The 18,114-nt window shown below is 44.8% G+C and overlaps 2 protein-coding genes and 1 long non-coding RNA gene across 5 annotated transcripts; 1 reads left to right on the plus strand and 2 right to left on the minus strand.

Annotated features, from left to right (window-relative positions):
- On the plus strand, positions 336–6,287 carry LOC8078069. The gene is made up of 12 exons (XM_002454820.2): positions 336–507; positions 871–1,060; positions 1,162–1,224; positions 1,312–1,414; positions 1,642–1,746; positions 1,828–1,901; positions 1,984–2,113; positions 2,288–2,360; positions 4,770–4,961; positions 5,310–5,430; positions 5,539–5,763; positions 5,847–6,287. Exons 1-12 carry the CDS (start codon positions 434–436, stop codon positions 5,925–5,927), a joined length of 1,431 nt encoding a protein of 476 aa, XP_002454865.1. The 5' UTR covers positions 336–433; the 3' UTR covers positions 5,928–6,287.
- On the minus strand, positions 2,742–4,300 carry LOC110433998. The gene is made up of 4 exons (XR_002451444.1): positions 3,966–4,300; positions 3,540–3,612; positions 3,289–3,378; positions 2,742–3,197 (listed from the first exon to the last, which is right to left on the minus strand). It is a non-coding gene; the product is annotated as an uncharacterized LOC110433998 (long non-coding RNA).
- LOC8077543 lies at positions 7,013–11,815 on the minus strand. Of its 3 annotated transcripts, none has more exons than XM_021457906.1 (3): positions 11,767–11,815; positions 7,644–8,717; positions 7,013–7,574 (listed from the first exon to the last, which is right to left on the minus strand). In XM_021457906.1, the coding sequence occupies exons 2-3, from the start codon at positions 8,295–8,297 to the stop codon at positions 7,203–7,205; spliced, it is 1,026 nt and encodes a 341-aa protein (XP_021313581.1). In that variant the 5' UTR covers positions 8,298–8,717; positions 11,767–11,815; the 3' UTR covers positions 7,013–7,202. The 3 variants fall into 3 exon arrangements, with proteins under 3 accessions (XP_021313581.1, XP_021313582.1, XP_002457038.1); XM_021457907.1 differs by lacking the exon at positions 11,767–11,815 and adding an exon at positions 10,362–10,509; XM_002456993.2 differs by lacking the exon at positions 11,767–11,815 and having other exon boundaries at positions 7,644–10,510.

An 18,114-nucleotide genomic window follows, 5' to 3' on the forward strand; every position in this document is an offset into this window, starting at 1 on the left:
TATGCTTTGAGTGAGTTTTTCATTTTATACAATGGCTAAATCTTGTAATTTAGAATATAATTTTAGCTAGTCTCTTGGAGATGCTCTAATTTAGCCCAGTCTGTTAGAGTTGCTCTTAACATTGAACCCGCTCGGCTCGTCTCGTGTCCTCGCTATTTTTATTTTAGGGGGTCACCCGCTGCTTAATTTGGCCCTGATCGTCCCGTCACTATAATCTAAGCAGGGGCAGGCCGCAAAGCCAGAAAAGGCCAGTGGCGTGGCCCAGCCCACTAGCCTAGGCCGCGCCCTTTGGTCGCCTTCAGCTTTAGCTTTAGCGCCGCGCCGCCCGCCGGCTAAAACCTTTCCGGTCCTCAAACCTCCCGCCCGCCCCCGCCCTCCGGCGCCGCGCCGCCACACGACCTACTCCTACCTCCAGGCCAGGCAGTCTCCAGAGATGGTGAGGGACGAGCCCCTAGACTTCGAGAACGAGGACGATCCCCTCATCCCCACACGGCGCCCCGCCAAGAGGTACACAGATCCACCTGCTCCGCTCTTTTCCCCCTCCCCTCCCCTCCCCTCCCCTCTCCGTCCCCATCGGGCGCGGGCGGAGCCATGCGGATGGCGATGTTCGATTAGATGCCGTGCTTTTAGGTGCCCGGCGCTGGAGCAATCGCGCTGTTCGCCAAGTGTCAACTCCACCCCCATCGTCTAGCTGCTGCGCTTTAGGGTTTTACTGCCCCGCGGAATGATTGATAACTGCCATTGCCGTCCAACTAGTAGCGATTTTATTTTATGTGGTGACATGTAGCGGGAACCTGTCTAATCACCGTGCCGGACCAAATGCCAAATATCGGTTTGGATGATTTACCGATTCCCCCCCAATACTTTCAGGAGCAAGGTTATCGGCTTGGATGATCTCCTACATGATTACTTGCAATCTAGTAAAAAGGACAAGCTCAAAGTTAAGGCCGCCAAGTCTAAGCATGGCCCCGAAGGAGGATATGATTCAGCTGAGGAAGACGACAAGGCTACACAGCAAGAGAATGTGGTTTGCAAAATATTGGAGGAAGTTAAGGAAAAGGTTATTCATCGTCTTCCTCAACCTCTACTACTACCGGTTCTGTCCTGCCTTTTTCTTATTTGATTGATTGATGTTTCTTCTCCATCTTCATGAGTTTGCAGGGCAAAGTGATGGATGCTAGAGATGATGTACCCCCATGGGGTCAACAAATTTTTGGATGCCAGGTCCAATGACCCTAACTGTTTGTTATTTTCAGTTCTCCAGATACTTTCACTTTTGATTACCAACCGCTAAATTATTTATCCTTACAGAAGCCCCCCTCAAATCTTACCAATGTCGGAGTTGAAAATTGTCAGCTATTTCAATCATTCTCTGCGATTGAAGATCTAGGTTTTGATCTAGAGATGCATCAAGGTTCGTTCTGTTCCCACTTCCCACTGTGAAATGTTCTGATTTTTAACTAAATAAAACTCATCAGTGTTTGAATTGGTTCAGCCTTTTGTTTTGTTTCACTGCGCCATATTGTTATATCTGTTAGTCAACATTAATGGCTGTCTTCTGTCTCTATTCATCTCCTGTTCCAGGTTTTTGCTTTGTCGCTTGCAGCTAATTTCAGTGTCTTCCTCATATTATTTGTGCAGGAGAGGGTTTTCTCGAAGGCATGCTATTGGATGGATGGCTTCTGAATTTGGTTCGCATATGTGGTTTTGTTGAAGACTCTATAGCATCGTGGACGCTGACCAACTGTAAGTATTGGTTTCTGTACTCTGTTTAGACCGGTGATCTGTTCTCTCATTATGCTGTATCCTTATGCCACTACATGTCAGTGTTGCATTCATCCAATGAGAAGTTACAAGTTTCTGCAGCCGACTTTTGGGATGGCATTCTTTCCTTGGATGAGGTAATATAATTATAGAAACATGTTCTCCTTTTGCTCTTTCATTGAACCTTCAGCAAACAGATCTTCCTTTTACTGATTGCAGGCTGGTAAACTGCTGGTCAACCTTGGGTATTTTCCAAGTTACTCTGTTCTAAAACGTGCTATGCTGAGCTATGGGTATCTGTTTGATACTCCAGGCACTGAAGCTTCAACCTCTGGAAGTCCTGCTGCAGGTTGTTTCCATAGAAGTTTTCTCCCTTTTCTAATTAGCTGTCAGCCTGTCACTCCATTTCGGAATTGTCACCCTCAAGATGTTGAAGGTTCTAAAATATTTGGCTCATTTTTAAATAAAATATTGTGCAGTAGCTTGCATATTTCCAATTAAGGTTATGTCAATTCATTACCAGGTAGAACTGATGATGGTCCACCTCATAACATCATTGCTTGGTTAAGAGTTGTATCTGCTTGTTGCAAAATCAGGTATGAAAACTTAACACACTGGATATTTTTATCAAGTATTTCAGCATGCATGCTTACACAAGCCTAAACTGGTAGACACCACTGTAAAATCAACCTTTAATTATTTTGTTATGAAATTCAATGTATACTCTTTGGTGATTTGTTTGTCAAGTTCTGTCTACAATAGAATGTCCAGGGTGATACTTTTATTTGTGCTTTTGTTTTTTGTCAGACATTTTTTTATGTTGTATTAATACTAGTAATTTGTGCGCGTAAGGACGCTTCATTTGATTTGGATTTCCAGGGTAAATAGTTGTATTAGAATGAAATAGCAATATAAAGAGAAAGACCATGTAGTACTAAGGTTTGAATGGTTCAAGTTGTTGAGTGGAAGATATGTGGTAGCTGGTTGTCACATTGATCTGAATTCCTGTATATATACTTTAGGTGGCACAATCAGTTTAGCAAAACATTGTTGCCGTGGCTGTTTCAGATAAAATTACATCTGCATAGGTAGCCGCGCCCCAAAGAAACTTGATGTTTAGTTGAAGACCAAAGCAGAAGAAATCTTCAAGCTACAATACTGCTCCATTTCATTTCTTACAATTACAAAATCTGTCTTTCCTTGGTCCAAATCGCAGAATACTCTGAATAGTGTTTAGGACATCCCTACTCTTCTTTCCATATGCTGATCCAGAAACCTTAGCTGGTACTTGCTTGAATTATCAGATAATCAGCAGATTAATATTTCACAAGTCACCCAGACCTGATTAAATATTGGAATTGGCGACATAGTTGAGCTCACCATTTCATCTGGATATAGGATTATTGCCCAAAAGACATCCTAGGCCAAACATCCTGCAATAATATGTAAGTTCAGAACAATATATTATAAAATGCAAGCCTGAACTCAACATTTATTTTTGCCTTTTCAGTAGAGGGATGTTACCTTTGAGCTAGAAACATACTGACATTCAATGTACTCTCCATGGCGGATTCAATAAGGAACTTTGCCATCCCAATTTGTAGTGGGGTTTCTCTATGGTGTAGGGGATGAAAAAAAAGGAAGAATTAGGCACATTTACTATCTGTTCCTGGAAAGCAATGGCAAATTCAAAGATCCAAACCACTTAGACCAGATATGCATGTCTATTGAAACAAATTAAGTATTCTGTGTGACTGGATTCAGTAGGACATCACCATCTTGCATCTAAGCTTGCTCTCCTCCCACCAGTCCTCCATTTGGTAGTGGTATATATTGATCTGTATGTACCTAATCAAGTAAGAAAATAAACAACGGGCCAGAAATCAATCAATCAAACAAGCAAATAAACAGCAGGCCCCAAAAACTGACTATAGTCACTGAATCACTGGGATACTAATCAAATTTCTGGCATGCATGTGTAACTGGTCGAATCAAGCAATATGCTAGAACAGGCAGGGGGTAGATATTTGTAAACTGGTCCAATCAGATATCTAGAAAGGCATGAGCATATGCATTAATCTTGCTATATTTCTGTGACTCCATAGTTGTTTGTCAACTCTAGAACATTTATGTTGTCCCCATCAGCATAGCGAACATGGCAGCAGCATATCAGACAAAGCTAAAGTGTTCAATCTACTAACCTGAAAGAATGTTGTCATATCTCTCAACACTATGAAATATAACAACATTCTTCCACTACCGGAAATCCGGAATCCCGGCCTTTGCCGAGCGCTGGATGCTTTGCCTAGTGCCAAGCATCAGGTACTCGGCAAAGAGACCCTTTGCCGAGAGCATGCCCTGAAACAACACATGTCATGTCAAAGTAGCACATACTTTTTTTTTTGTAAATTGATAATGCAGTAAATAACATCTGTATTTCACCATGTATAGTCTTGTTTTTTTAAGGAGAAAAATCTCAGCTCTTATTGAAAGGTAATAACAGTCTGCGTCATACAACTGGGTAAACCACTTTACAAGAAGAGCGAAAAACCCGACCCACTCAAACCAACAAGGAACAAGAGTCTACAACGCGCAAGGTAAACTATCATCAGAGCTCTTCTATGTCCGTTGGCGTCGCCATCATGGGGTGGGAATCATGCAACCACTTGCATGGTGTCAACATCACAGACTCTAGCCAATCACGGTCCGAGAATGTTTCCCTAAAAGCACTGAAAGGAAGCAGAGTGATTCGCTGCCGTAGGACTCCAATCGAAGGGCACGTAGCTTCTTTTTTTTTTTAATGTGTCGATATGTTCTATGGTAAATGCTAGGATTGTCCCAGTTGTATCAATCCTAGTGGACATTTTCAAGTTTTATTCTTTATTCCATAACCTGTGATAACGATTTATCCTTGAGATATATGGTAAATATTGTGATATTAAGAAAGGCTCATTTTTTCTTACCAAGTTAACTCTAATTCATTGTTCTATTCGTTTAATGTGCAGAAAAGTGTGTTCCATCTTCTCGCCCTCTGAGGCTGAAGAACTCCTTGTTATTGTCATTTTCCTCTTTTTGGACCGTCGTCTTGAAGGGTTGCTGCTTGTTTTGGGAGACTGCCTGAATTCACTTATATTATATTTCGATACGAGTGAGTGGGAAACTAGTTGTGTGATGGTGGCTGAATCAGTCGCCCGGAGGTAATACTTTTCTGTAGATGCCTGAATGCCTGATTGTCTGTTATAAAGTAGTATATTATTTGCAACTCAGGAAGTGGGCTGTAACTAAATTAGGCATGAAAGCTGGGTAGGACTTATTGTTTGTCTGCAACTTATTCCACCAAAGAATTTCATTAGCTCACAAATAAGCCTATAATAAGGATTTAAGCTACCACATTACATAGGTTGGGGGGCATCAAGAAGTTGCATACATACACAGTATGAAATACTGATACTTTGTTCAAGAGGCTGCCTGAAAGTTTCCCCATGGCTTTCTCCTTATTTTCTCTACTGTATGGCCGATGTAAAGTGAATTTCATAACATTGCAGGGTCACAGTGGATCTCAATTGTTTAAGGATTGTCGACTGCATTACTGGTATGAATAAGCGCAGCAAATTCCTAAGGAGTCAGGTGGCACTTCAGTTGCTGAAGATCAGCTTTGGCCTTAAGGTAAGCATGGGAATGCCTGCTTGTGTTGTGTTTAAGAAATGTGCTTCCTTGTGCCCCTTTTGGTTGGGTTGGTGGCGTGACTGTTTGTGTTGTATGTTTGTTATATAGGTGGCAAACGTTGAGAAGATGTTGAAGCTAGTCACATCCATCAACGTGAAGGAGAAAGAATGTGACTTTTTCAGGCTCTATGTGTATCTAGTATTGATGGACAACCTGCTCTTCTCAAGCGATGCATTCAGAGAGAAGACTGCGATCGTTGATGCTTGGCGGAATTATCTGCGCAACTGTTCCACACAAATTGGGTGCACGGACTGGAGATTCTATGCTCCAAAGGTAGAGAAAAAAAAAATAGATGATGTGAGTTTTTACATGCCATCTTCCTTCACTTTGTGTTTTGAGCTTGTTGTTTGATGCAGGCCCGAAACAAGGCTTCGTATCTTCTGCAAGGTCCAATCCTGAAAAAAACCAGTGGCGATGCTAAAGGTTGTGCCCGGTAATCCAAACGATGAATGTCTGCAGCAGAAGTAGCAGGACCTAGTTCTGGTGCCATTCGATGGGCAACGGCGAAGTGCTCATAGCTTTTGTTTACGGTACTATTCCAGGTTTTTGTATAGTATATATATGGCCCTTGGCCCCCTTGCCTTGTTATGGAAGATGCTTGCCTTGTTTTATTAAATGAACTTGTTCTTCAGCGAGCGGAGCACTCCTTGCTATTCAGCTAAGCTAGTACTGCTTCCGCAACTTGTGTGTGTTCAGCTTCCAGTGGTTGCGTAGGTGTTTATGTCTGGCAGTTATTAGTACATGATGTTAGCCTGTTCGCCATCCACCATTTAACAATGTTTTTCTCTTACAACAAATCAGTGAACAGCTATCATGGTTTATCAGTCAAACGAACAATGTGCGTGGTGGATTTACATCCCCAAATACTATCCAATTAGCCATGGCAGAAACAAAAACAGAGCAGCAGCAAGTCGTCGGCCGCAATCAGCGCCGAGGATAGGAATAGTGGAATAGAGGATGGCTGCTGCTGGACTGGATCTATTGTTTATGATCGCATCGCATGGCATGGCATGTTAGGTTTCTGGCGCCCAACTGGCCAGATTCCGAGCATCGTTTTCCGACTTGTCTGCTGGTGACTGGTATGCACATGGGCTGGCCTGGACCTGGAGTCCGGACAGATAGCCAGGCATCCCCCTATATCTATCTATCTCTAGCTCTTGCTCTTGCGTCCCCATTCTCGATTCGATTGACACTCACATATACTGCTGCTGCAGGCCAAGAATAGAATAAAAAATGTATTGCATGCTCTATCTTCACGAATAGAATCTTTACATTGTGTTGGATTCATGGCTGTAGCTCAAGCAAGTGTATGTGTACCCGATGATGCTCTATGTATATTACTATATATTGTATTATTATCTTTATTATAATCCATGAATGAATGAATATATATATATATATATATATATATATATATATATATATATATATATATATATATATATATATATATATATATATATATATATATATATATATATATATATATATATATATATAGCATGAAATTTGAGAGGAAAAGTTGATCGATCAGGGTCCGGTGTAACAACAACAAAATTGGCATATACTACTGTTTATACTGTATGTATGTGTAACAAAGAAGCTTTCATCTGGTTGCTCTTGTGGTGTGTGCGTTCTGGTGCGACTGTCTCTGTTTTCTTCCTTTTTTTTTTCCTAATATAATAATAATAAATAAATAAATAATGTACTAACTAGCACTCCTGTCGCACGTTGCACGCGACGGCCTGCGCCCACATCCTGAGCTGGTCCTTCATCTCCGCCGCCGACTGCACCCTCGCCAGCGCCGGCCGCCGCACCTGCTGCCACGCCTCTGACAGGTAAGGCCGCGGGCGGGGGCTGGTGCTGGTGCTCTTGGTCTGCTGCTTGAGGCCCGGGAGCACGTCGGCCAGGCTCTCCCTCAGCTCCTCGTGTTCGAAGACGAAGCCAAGGTCCCTGAACCCCTGCACCTCGATGGACTCCAGGTCGCTGGAGCTCTTCCACTTCTTGTCCTGCAACTGCAACTGATGGAAGCCGCCGCTCGTCTGCTTCTTGCTGCTGCACCGGGCCACCGCGCTGTGCTCAGCCTGGAATCGTCTTGTCAGTCGTGCAGGCAGCCTGGAGCTATGGAAGGTCGGAAGGAACAAGCTACGAACCTTGGGCGGCGTGTGCCTCCCCAGCGTGCTGTGCGAGTGCCGGAGCAGCCTGGGCATGCTGGGCGTCGACTTGGTCTGCCGCTGCCCGTCTCCGTCTCCGTCTCCGTGGTGGTGGTGGTCCGTGGCCGTGGCGGACGAGGGGACGACGGGCATGGACGGCGCCCGCCGCAGCGCCGACGACCTGCCGGCTCCCTCCGCCATCCGTGTTCGCAGGACGCCCTCGTAGATGGAGCTCCAGTTGAGGTCATCGTCGTCCACCTCATCCGCTGCTACAACTTGTAGTTGCCGTCGATGGGGCTGTTGATTGGCACCGGCAGCGGCAGCAGCACCTGCTCCGTCCTGATGCACCTGCTCCATCGTCATCCCGACGCGAGACGTCGGGAGCGACGGCGTCCGGAGCAGCCTCCGGCCCCCTATCCTGGACGGCGGCCCAGCCGAGCCCGAGGCCTTCTCCCCTGTGCTTGTGGCTGAGGTGGAGGTGGACGGCGACCTGGGCAGGTGTGGCGGCTTCTTCTTGGCGCTGTTATTGGTGACGAGGGTGTTGCTGAAGAACCAGTACTCGTCCAGCAGGTCCAGCGCTGGGGCTCTCGTCCGGCCATCGTCGTGAGCGTGATGCTCGAGCGGCGGCGGCGGCGGCGGCGAGCTGCAGCTCATGCTGATGGTCGTCAACTCAGATGGCTTGGGGTCGCCGCGCCGGCGGGCGGATACGATGGTCTCTCTGTCTTGTCCACCAGCTTAGCTGAACCTGGCCGTATGGTATGGTATAGCCTACAGGAAGGCAGGCAGCTGCTGCTTGTTTTCTTGTGGCAACGCAAAGCAACAGCAAGAGCAGGAACAGGATGGGCAGGTCTCTCCTCCTCTGGTTTTGTTCTGCAACCAAACCAACTGGTCCCCTGGAGGCCTGGACGGAGCCAAGGCCAAGCCATGCATGCCACATGGGATTCCTTCATTGCTGCACCGGACCGGATCATTGCGTGCTCGCTCGCACATGATTGATTGCTACTCCTGCTACGATGCTGATCTGATGACGAGGCATCCATCTATCTATTACCATGCATCATGTGTCCTGATTCCCTGATGCAACTCTCAATTATTATACACTAGTGAAAGGCACGCGCCCTCGCGCGGATGGATAAGTGTATATAAGTTTTTGAAGGCGGGCAAAATGTGTTGGATTTGGATATATAAATTGAAATATAAGTAAAAACGGTGGTAAATACACATTCAAACTGTATATTTACATGTATATACTGGTGCATAGGTATATACTACATGTGGTTGTTGACACAATAGAGTAACCTGCAGTTTCTATGCGGTCTTTGGTAATTGAAGGTTACTGGCATTGGCCATCTAAAATACTGAAAGATCCTAATATGGTTAGAGGGGAGGGTGAATAGCCTATTTAAAAATTCTACAAATTCACTAGAGCAAGAAGTTAGTAAAAAACAAAGCGAAGCTTTTTACTCTACACTACTACAAAAAAGATTAACCGTGACCTTTTGAAAACAGGCTCGGAGGCAAGCAGGATTTTAAACCGCCTCGGTTAATGGTCTAGATTAATCGTGGCGGTCACTTTTTATTAACCGTGACGTTCGCAAACAACCGTCTCGCAAAATCGATTTATCGAGACGGTCGTCTTAATTCATCCGCCTCCAAAATAGTCTATTTTCGGAGGCGGTTACACTATAACAACCGTCGCTGTAAATCAATTTCTGGAAGCGGTTACACTATAGAGCCCGCCTCGATAAATGATGGCCCAATGGCCCAAAAGGCAGCCCATCTCGGCCCGATAACCAACTGATTGTATATATACTGGATTTTAGGGTTCCTTGGCACTCCCCCAGCCCCCCCCCGACTCGTGACCCTGCCCCACTCCTCTCTCTCGCACAACCGCGCCCTCCCCACTCTCATCTCGCACGATCCGGCAGCAGTGGCGGCGACGTCCTTCCTCCCTCCCAAAGCAGTGGCGGCCTCGCACACCGGCAGCGGCGCCCTCCCTCCCAAAGCAGTGGCGGCGACGTCCTTCCTCCCAAAGCAGAGGCGGCGGCTCCCTGCCAACCGAGTCGCGGCGGTGGCTCCCTCCCTCCCGAGCAGCAGCACAGTGGCGTCTCCTCCCCCCTTCGACGAGCTCTAGATCCGATTGGTGGGAGGCGGATCCACCGAGGGATGACGACGGCGTGGTCAGATCCGGCGAGGGCTACCTCTACTTCAACAGCCTCTTCCTCTCCCCTTCAACGAGCTCTTCCCCTCCTCTCTGATGCGGTGGAGGTAGATCCGGTCTCAGCAGGCAAGCGGATGGCCTCATCGGCGAGCAGTAGCGGCGGCGGCGGCGCGTTGATGGGCTCGGTGGGCCCGTGGATGGGCTCGGCGGGCTTGTTTATTGATTTTTTTCTTTTTTTGTTTGATTAACGGAGGCGGGCAGCAAACCGCCTTAGAAAATAGATCATTTATCGTGACCTTTGATCCGAGGCGGTTATGAAAACCGTCTCGGTTAATCGTTTTTGACCGCTTCCAATAAAGATTATTGTAGTAGTGCTAGCCCTAAAGGGGTGTTTGCAAGCCACCTACTCAACAATTCTAGTTGCTATGATCACTATGCACACAAGAACTAAGTCTCTACAAGGAACACTAGTGAACTAGGCTACACAAGACTAAGTAAGCAACTAAACTAATTACACTACTTTGCGGTAAGTAAAGGATGGGATGAGATATCTATACCGCTGTGTAGAGGGGATGAACCAATCAGTAATATGACGTCCAATCACCGTGAGAAATCCACAGAACAAGCACAATGGAGACAAACAATTTTCTCCCGACCCGAGGTTCACGTGCTTGCCGGCACGCTACGTCCCCGTTGTGTCGACCAACACTTGGTGGTTCGGTGGCTAAGAGGTGTAGCACGAACCTCGTCCTCACTAGGACACCACAAGAACCTGCCCATAAGTGAGGTAACTCAATGACACGAGCACTTTACTAGAGTTACCTTTCGGCTCTCCACCGGGGAAGGTACAAGACCCCTCACAATCACTGGGAGATGGCCACGAACAATCACCAACTCGTGTCAATGCTCCTCCGCTGCTCCAAGCCGTCTAGGTGGCGGCAACCACCAAGAGTAACAAGAAAACCGCAGCCAAATTGATCCCTAAGTGCCACTAGATGCAATCACTCAAGCAAATGCACTTGGAATCACTCCCAATCTCACAAAGATGAATAATCTATGAAGGAGATGAGTGGAAGGTGTTTGCTTAGGCTCACGAGGATGTCAAGTATGCTAGAATGCCAAGTGTGTGAGCCCCAAGCTGGCCAACAACTATTTATAGACCTCTCAAAGAAATAGAGCCGTTGGCTCTTTCACTAGGCAAAACTCGGGGTCACCGGACGCTCAACACCTGCGTCCGGTGCTCCAAAGTCAGCCACGTGTCAGCTTCTGAATTTCTCGCGTCAGAGTCTAACGGTAACCTGTAGAGCACCGGACGCGTCCGGTGCACACCGGTCTTAAACGCAGGGAGGTTCGCAAAACGCGCAGGGCACCGGACGCTGAGCACCGGACCGTCTGGTGCTCATCGGACTTAAACCCAGGGAGGTCTGCAAACGGACCTCACACCGGACACGTACCACCGGACGCACAAGCCTGCGTCCGGTGCCTGTCGTCCGGTGCCTTACCCTAGCTGGGCTAGACACTGACTACACCGGACGCACAGACTCAGCGTCTGGTGCCTCAGTGACCAGCGTCCGGTGAGTGTTTCTCAGCGTCCCGTGACTTCTCTAAATTTTCCCACCGGCGCAATAAAAGATATGCACTTCAATTTCTCAAAAAGCGCCGAATCATATATACCCATCCTCTCTCTACCCTTCAAACTCCACCTCCTTCTCAAAGCGTGCCAACACCACAAAGTGTAAACCAACATGTGCATGTGTGTTAGCATTTTCACAATCATTTTCTTTGAAGGAGTTAAGTTAGCTCACTAGGTTCTAAATGCATGCACATAAACAATGACACCTAGTGGCACTTGATAACCGCTTAGCCAAAGAATTCCCCTCTTTATAGTACGACTATCTATCCTAAATGTGATCACACCCTCTATGGTGTCTTGATCACCAAAACCAAAACCCAAAGCAATACCTTTGCCTTGATCTCCATAGGGTTTTGTTGTTCTCTTTCTTCTTTTCCAAGTTGAGCACTTGATCATCTTGTGGTCATCACCATCATCACCATGATCATCACTTGCTCCATCACTTGGCATGTACCAACCTCATTAAGTCTACACATACTTAGTATAGAGGTTAGTACTAGGGTTTCATCAATTATCCAAAACCAAACTAGGGCTTCCAAATACAAACTACAATATCAATGCACAGTGGAAGCAAAAATACTTCATCAAAGTCGGAGAAATCATTTGAATCTTCCTAGTATTATCTAGAGATGGCAACCTCAGCTCTGCAGGTTACAATAACAATTGTTTAGAAAAGATTAGTATCATAATTAGAGTCTTGCATGGAGGAAAAAAATCTAGGCAAGGTAGCAAATGATCTAGGTGAATAACCTTAAAATTCTCATAGCATGAGTCAAGGTGATCATTAACCAAAACATGACTGAAGAGACCAAGTTCATTGAATTGATGAAGTTTAGCCCTAGAATTTGAGTTGTTTCTCTTATGTGGTCCTCTGTTATTTTTTTAGCTGAACAAATTGCAGTGATTAGTTGCAATTGAATTATTACATTATTTATACCGGATGATGCTTTACATATTACGTAAATCTTAAGCATGTAAGAAGTAATAGATAGAAATGGACATTGTACTTCTCAGATCATGGCAGTGCTTAATTACATGTGTGATTTCTTGTTTCAGTATGTAGAAAGAGGGAACACCTAGGTTGCGTAGCTGATTTTTCCATTGCCAGTAGCATATTCAATGCAAGTTTTTTTGGAACTCTTGGATCATAACACTGAAGCAACATTTTCCAGGTGAAATTTAGTATAAAAGAAGCAGCATGTCAAAAATAGAAAGAGTTCCTTACTGGCTTAGGCTAAACCACATTTGATAAGAAGCAAGCAACCACTAGTGCCACCTAAGCAGGATTTTAACCCAACAAGCAGCTGATGCATGGTATTTTTTTAGGAAATGACCGGATACCAATAGAACATTTGAAAATAACTTATAATTATATGCTGTTCTTGATGCAACCCACGACACTATATGGCAAAAGTATTTTGAATTGATTCCTGCTTGATTGCCAAGGACCAAAAAATGGAGCTGCACTAAGTTAAAAATATCGAGCAAATAAATGACCTTCTAGCCAATGTGAGCCTAGGAATGCTTAAGGCCAACTTGGTGCGGCATGTAAGTTAAGGTCAATTTTAAAATTGGGTTTTGGTCCACCATTTGATGGGACTTTTAATGACTCGTCAAAATGGTCATGTAAAACTGCTAACCACACAGAACTATGAAGCATAACACACTGCAATCCGTCTGTAGTTTTAGCACAAATCCGAGGAATTATCTCACAACCTTGTTCCGCCATGGAACACCAAATTAAAAAAAATATTTGAGTCGAGTGAGTAAGATAGCGTTTAAGATTAATGGGATAGGCATCAGAGTGAATTTTCACCTATCTGATTAGGCATCATGAATATTCTTAGAAAATGCATGGAACCAAACTAAAATTGCAAATAACAAAGTAAAGAAGGATCTTACAAAGATATTGGGCAAGCACATGCAACTATTAGTACAGTCTTGCTACTATTTATTTATTACTTACAGTTTCTATATAAAGTGTGAACAACAAAGTTATACTCAGTTACTAAGTGGTATTTATAGAATAGGAATCAAAGAAGGAAACCAATAATAGTTATAGTTTAGAAATTAAAAAACAAGCAAATAAAAATACATTGATATTGAAAAAGATCCATGTAATAGCTTCCTTGCTTACCTCTCCTACAGCCATGAAACCCTGGGTGCCTAGACGTGAGCGTAGTGACCTTGTTCATCCACGTCACCTGCCCTAGGGCCACCACACCGGTAGTCGGGCCGCGTCGAGGCTGCCGCCGCCACCTCTATGCCGCCTCTGTATAAAAGGGGAAGGGTTTTTTTCATTGCAACAGTGAACCGGTGATGAGGTTGCTAGCGTCTCCTGCTGGAGAATGTCCCAGGATAGAAGAGGACCATTCATCATCCATTAATCAACTTGGAGCCTGAAGACATGCTTAGAAAATGTGTAGTACCTCACAAGCGAATGGATATCAGACCACATCCTTTAGCAATGGGTATAAATTTTTCATCATAGATTGAAGAAGGGAAGGAAGAATAAATAAAAAAAATTTATTGAAGATAGGATTTATTTTTGATGCCTCGGAAACATACCATTCATCATCTGTTTATCAACTTGGAGCCTTAAGACATGCTTAGTACATGCCCAGTACCTCACAAGCGAACATATATCAGATCATATTGTTAGCAATGAATATAAACTTTTCATCATAGGCTGAACAAGGGAAGGAAAAATAAATCAAAGGTTTTCATCGAAGGTAGGATTCTTTTAAGCCTCAAAAACATACCATTCATCATCTATTTATTTATCAACTTGGAGCCTCAATACATGGTTAGCACATGCCCAGTATCTCACAAGCGAATAGATATCAGATCATATCGTGTAGCAACGTGCATAAATTTATCATCATAGGCTAAAGAGAATAAAGAATAAATTTAAAAGGTTTTACCTTTTTTAAGTGGAAATATTTTTTTAAGCCTCAAAAACATATGAATCATCATTTGTCTATCAACTCTGAGCTTCTATGCATAGCGGCAATGGAGTTATTCTCAGAAATTGAGCCAGATCCATATGTCCAAGACATGAACGAACGGGGCATACCAGTTTTGCTAAAGTGGGCAGAAGGAGAGGCTGCAGAATAACATAGGATTAGAGAGGATATTGGGTGCTAGAAACAGTTGCTAGAACCAGATTCGGACATCGAAGCCATGGTCGAGCGGACCAAAACATTTTACATTTTTGCTGACGTGTCCATTGTGAGCTCCCAGAAAATTCCTGCAGATTGGCGGAGAATAAAAATAATATAATAATATAAAGCGCGAGCAGGATACACATCCAGGTGTCTTCCCCTTTACTACCTATATTCCTGTAACTATGTACACAAATCAGAGAAGAGCAAGATGCATTTGACAAGCACGGATCTGCAGCTGAGCAAGCAAGACTAAATGAAAACTTCACACATCACTACCAAAGTTTATCTGCAGGTAGGGAAGATGAAAAGATGAGAAACAAAGGAAACTTGAGTGTAGGGTACACGTCCGACGCTGCTATTCCAAAATCAAAGGCTAGAACCGCGGCCGTCGCTGGTACGGCTGCGGCGGAGGCCTGCTCGTGTTGGGGCTCTCGCCGTCATCGACGGGACTACCACACCTGAGCCCAACACCGACGGCCGTGTCTGTGAGAACAGAAACCTAGGGTTTCGAGGAGCCTGCGTTGGAGAGCACCCGCGGCGCCAGCCACCGGAGGGCCCTGCTCGGAGAGCCCTGCTAACGCCATGCCGTGGCCGGGGACGGCAACCGGCAGGTCGCACGGGCGGCGCTCCACCATAGCCTGAGGACACCGTCGCACCACAAGGATGCCCCGCGGTCAGGCGGTGCCGTTGGGGCCCGGCCTCCAAGCCACCACAGGGGAGAGAGGGGAAGGAAAGGGCGACGGGAGCACGGGTCACGGGAGGATGTTCGTCGCCGCGGCCGCCGCGTCGGGAGAGATCGGCATCGGGAGAGACGAAGAGACCGAGGGGAGGCCGTGAGTCTGTGTCCTCTTTTTTTTTTGCCAGGATGTGGGGCAGGGGCTGATATATATCTAGTGTTGTCCACAGTAGCTCGAACCAGATCGGAACGTCCAAACTGCGATCCAACGGCCGAAAATATTTTGGGTGACGTGTCCATCGTGAGCTTCCGGAGAATACCATAGAAATTATGTGTAGAATACTATATGTGTATATCTGGTTGCTGTGGCATCTGTTAATATCAGCCTTAGCCCGTTCGCTTGGTAGGAAAACCATGGCTGAAAGCACAGTTCGCTGATTTGTTGCGAGAGTAAAACACTGTACAGATAACCTCAAGTGAACAAACAAGGCTGCTTGGCTGAAAAATTATGGCTGACAGTATTGTTCGCTAATTGGTTATGAGAGAAAAATATTGTTGGATGGCTGACAAATTCGACAGATAAGCTGAAACGAACGTTCTTACCAAGTGACCGGAAATAGTAGTAGTATATACTCCATCGGAATATACCCTTTCCAAATTACAAATCGATTTAACTTTTCTTTAGATACATCATAAGTTTTTGGACATCTAATAACTTAGGGTGTTTCTTGATGGTTCATCGTTAGGGACACTATATCATGTCGGTTTTTGGTCATCGGAATTAAATAGTTTCCCAGTAATGTGAGTGAAAGAAAAAAAAAGGGAAGTTTGTCTTCTTGAGCAAAGGCCTATACATGTCCCAACAACCCAATTGACATACCTTCAAAATGAGCAAAGCCCAAGATGCAACCCAAGACATGCCAGTTGACTTGACTTGATCGATGCCACTTTCATCATCTTCCTCTTCTCCACATGTCTCTTGCAACATCAATGTGAGGGTGTTGATTGCGTATAGCTTCGCTCTTTTGGATTTAGTTGTTCTTAGCCATTATATATCCAGTTAAATTTAAATAAATCCTAAGTCTGATAATAAATCTATACGCTATGCTCCGTCGTTGAGGCTGTGCATATCACCTCCCCACCTGCCTGTGCGGCCGCGTTGTGCTGCCGAGAAGCCACAATGCTCTACTCAACAACCGTTCACACCGTACTGGCAACCACTTGTGTAGGTGCGTCTATGCCACCTTGCTCGGATGCTTGCCCCCTACCGGCCATGGTGGCCAAGGATGTCATGGTCATCATAACATAAATTATATATTTAATAAAATATAAATAAATATGCATCATTCCTATAATGTTTTATGAACGTTCAATAGCTTTTTATCTCCCGTTGCAACGCACGGGCATTTTTGCTAGTATAATATTAAAGAGGTAAAATTTTTCTTCACCTATTTTTTCTTTTCGTCTGGTCCTTCTTTAACTAACTCTGTGAATATAGAAACTATCATCTACGACCCTCCTATCTTATATGAAATATATGTTAGGCTTCTTAAGTACTTCCTCTGTCCTCAAATAAATAAATTCTTATAATCCGTGCAAGTCAGGCTTTTTTAAATTTGACTAACTTTATAAAAAAGAGTACCAACATATATGACATAAAATGAGCACAATATTAAAATAGATTCTATGGTGTATCTAATGATATTAGTTTGATGTCACAAATATTCATGTTTTTTTTAAATTCAGTTAAAGTTTTAAAAAATGTTTTAATAATACAACTCTAGAAATTTATTTATTTAGAAACAAAGCGAGTAACCTGAATAAGAATTCTAATCATAATCCATTTTTCGAACCCTAAATGTCTAAATAGGAATCCTAATCATAATATTGATGGGTGAACGTGGAGACTGGAAAAAACCAATGCGCTTGTATGCACCACCGAATTCTGAACGGCCTCGGACAGTCCACCAAACAGAAATGAACCGGACTCTGGGACGGTCGATCGAACAGAAAAAATAGAGGTATGCACACGGCGCGACCAAACAGAACAAGGACGTACGGGCACGACGCAATGGAAAATTGCGAATGTGACTCTTGAGGCTGCACGGATATGGTAAATTTAGATGACTTTTTTGTCATGGTTTACACAGGTTTTCACGAAGGTTGTGGTTTGCAATATATATATATATATATAAAAGTAACACTCATAACCCACATACACTCATCTCCTACAGAAACCCTACCTTATGAGCACCTACAAACGACTAAGCCGACAGACCACGAGAGATTCAAGTACGGTAATGATAGCTATAAGGCGTCCGTCCGTCCGGACGTTGCTGTCCACTCATTTTGTTGCTCCCCCACACCTTCTTATCCACTCATTTTTTTCATCTCCACTTTTCTCTCACATCTCGCTGCCACTTCCACCGCTCGCACCATGCGGCCGCACTTTCTGCCATGCGCGAGCCGCTCCTCCCTCTTTTTTCTCCCTCCCTCCCCGCTGCGACCCACACGCCCTCCATGCCGCCGGAGTAGAGCACGACGGTGACAGCTTTCAGTGAGCGGGGCAACTCCCTTCCTCCCTGCTCTTTTCTCTCTCGCTCTCGTGACCTCCATGCATCTGGAGATGGAGACAACGACGCGGCTCCTACGACGACGAGGTAGGTGGAGAGGGATTTGGATCCGAAGCCTTTCTCTCCCTTTTCCCTCTCTCCTCTTGTGGATCTGGATCTGAGCCCTCCTCTGCTCCTCCTCCACCTCTTGCTCCTCCTGCTCTTCCTATGGATCTAGATCTATGGGATATTGTGTTGGTTAGGGTTTCGGTGAGCTCTTGG

Source organism: Sorghum bicolor, chromosome 3, assembly GCF_000003195.3.
Source record: "Sorghum bicolor cultivar BTx623 chromosome 3, Sorghum_bicolor_NCBIv3, whole genome shotgun sequence".
In the NCBI taxonomy this organism is placed as follows: domain Eukaryota; kingdom Viridiplantae; phylum Streptophyta; class Magnoliopsida; order Poales; family Poaceae; genus Sorghum; species Sorghum bicolor.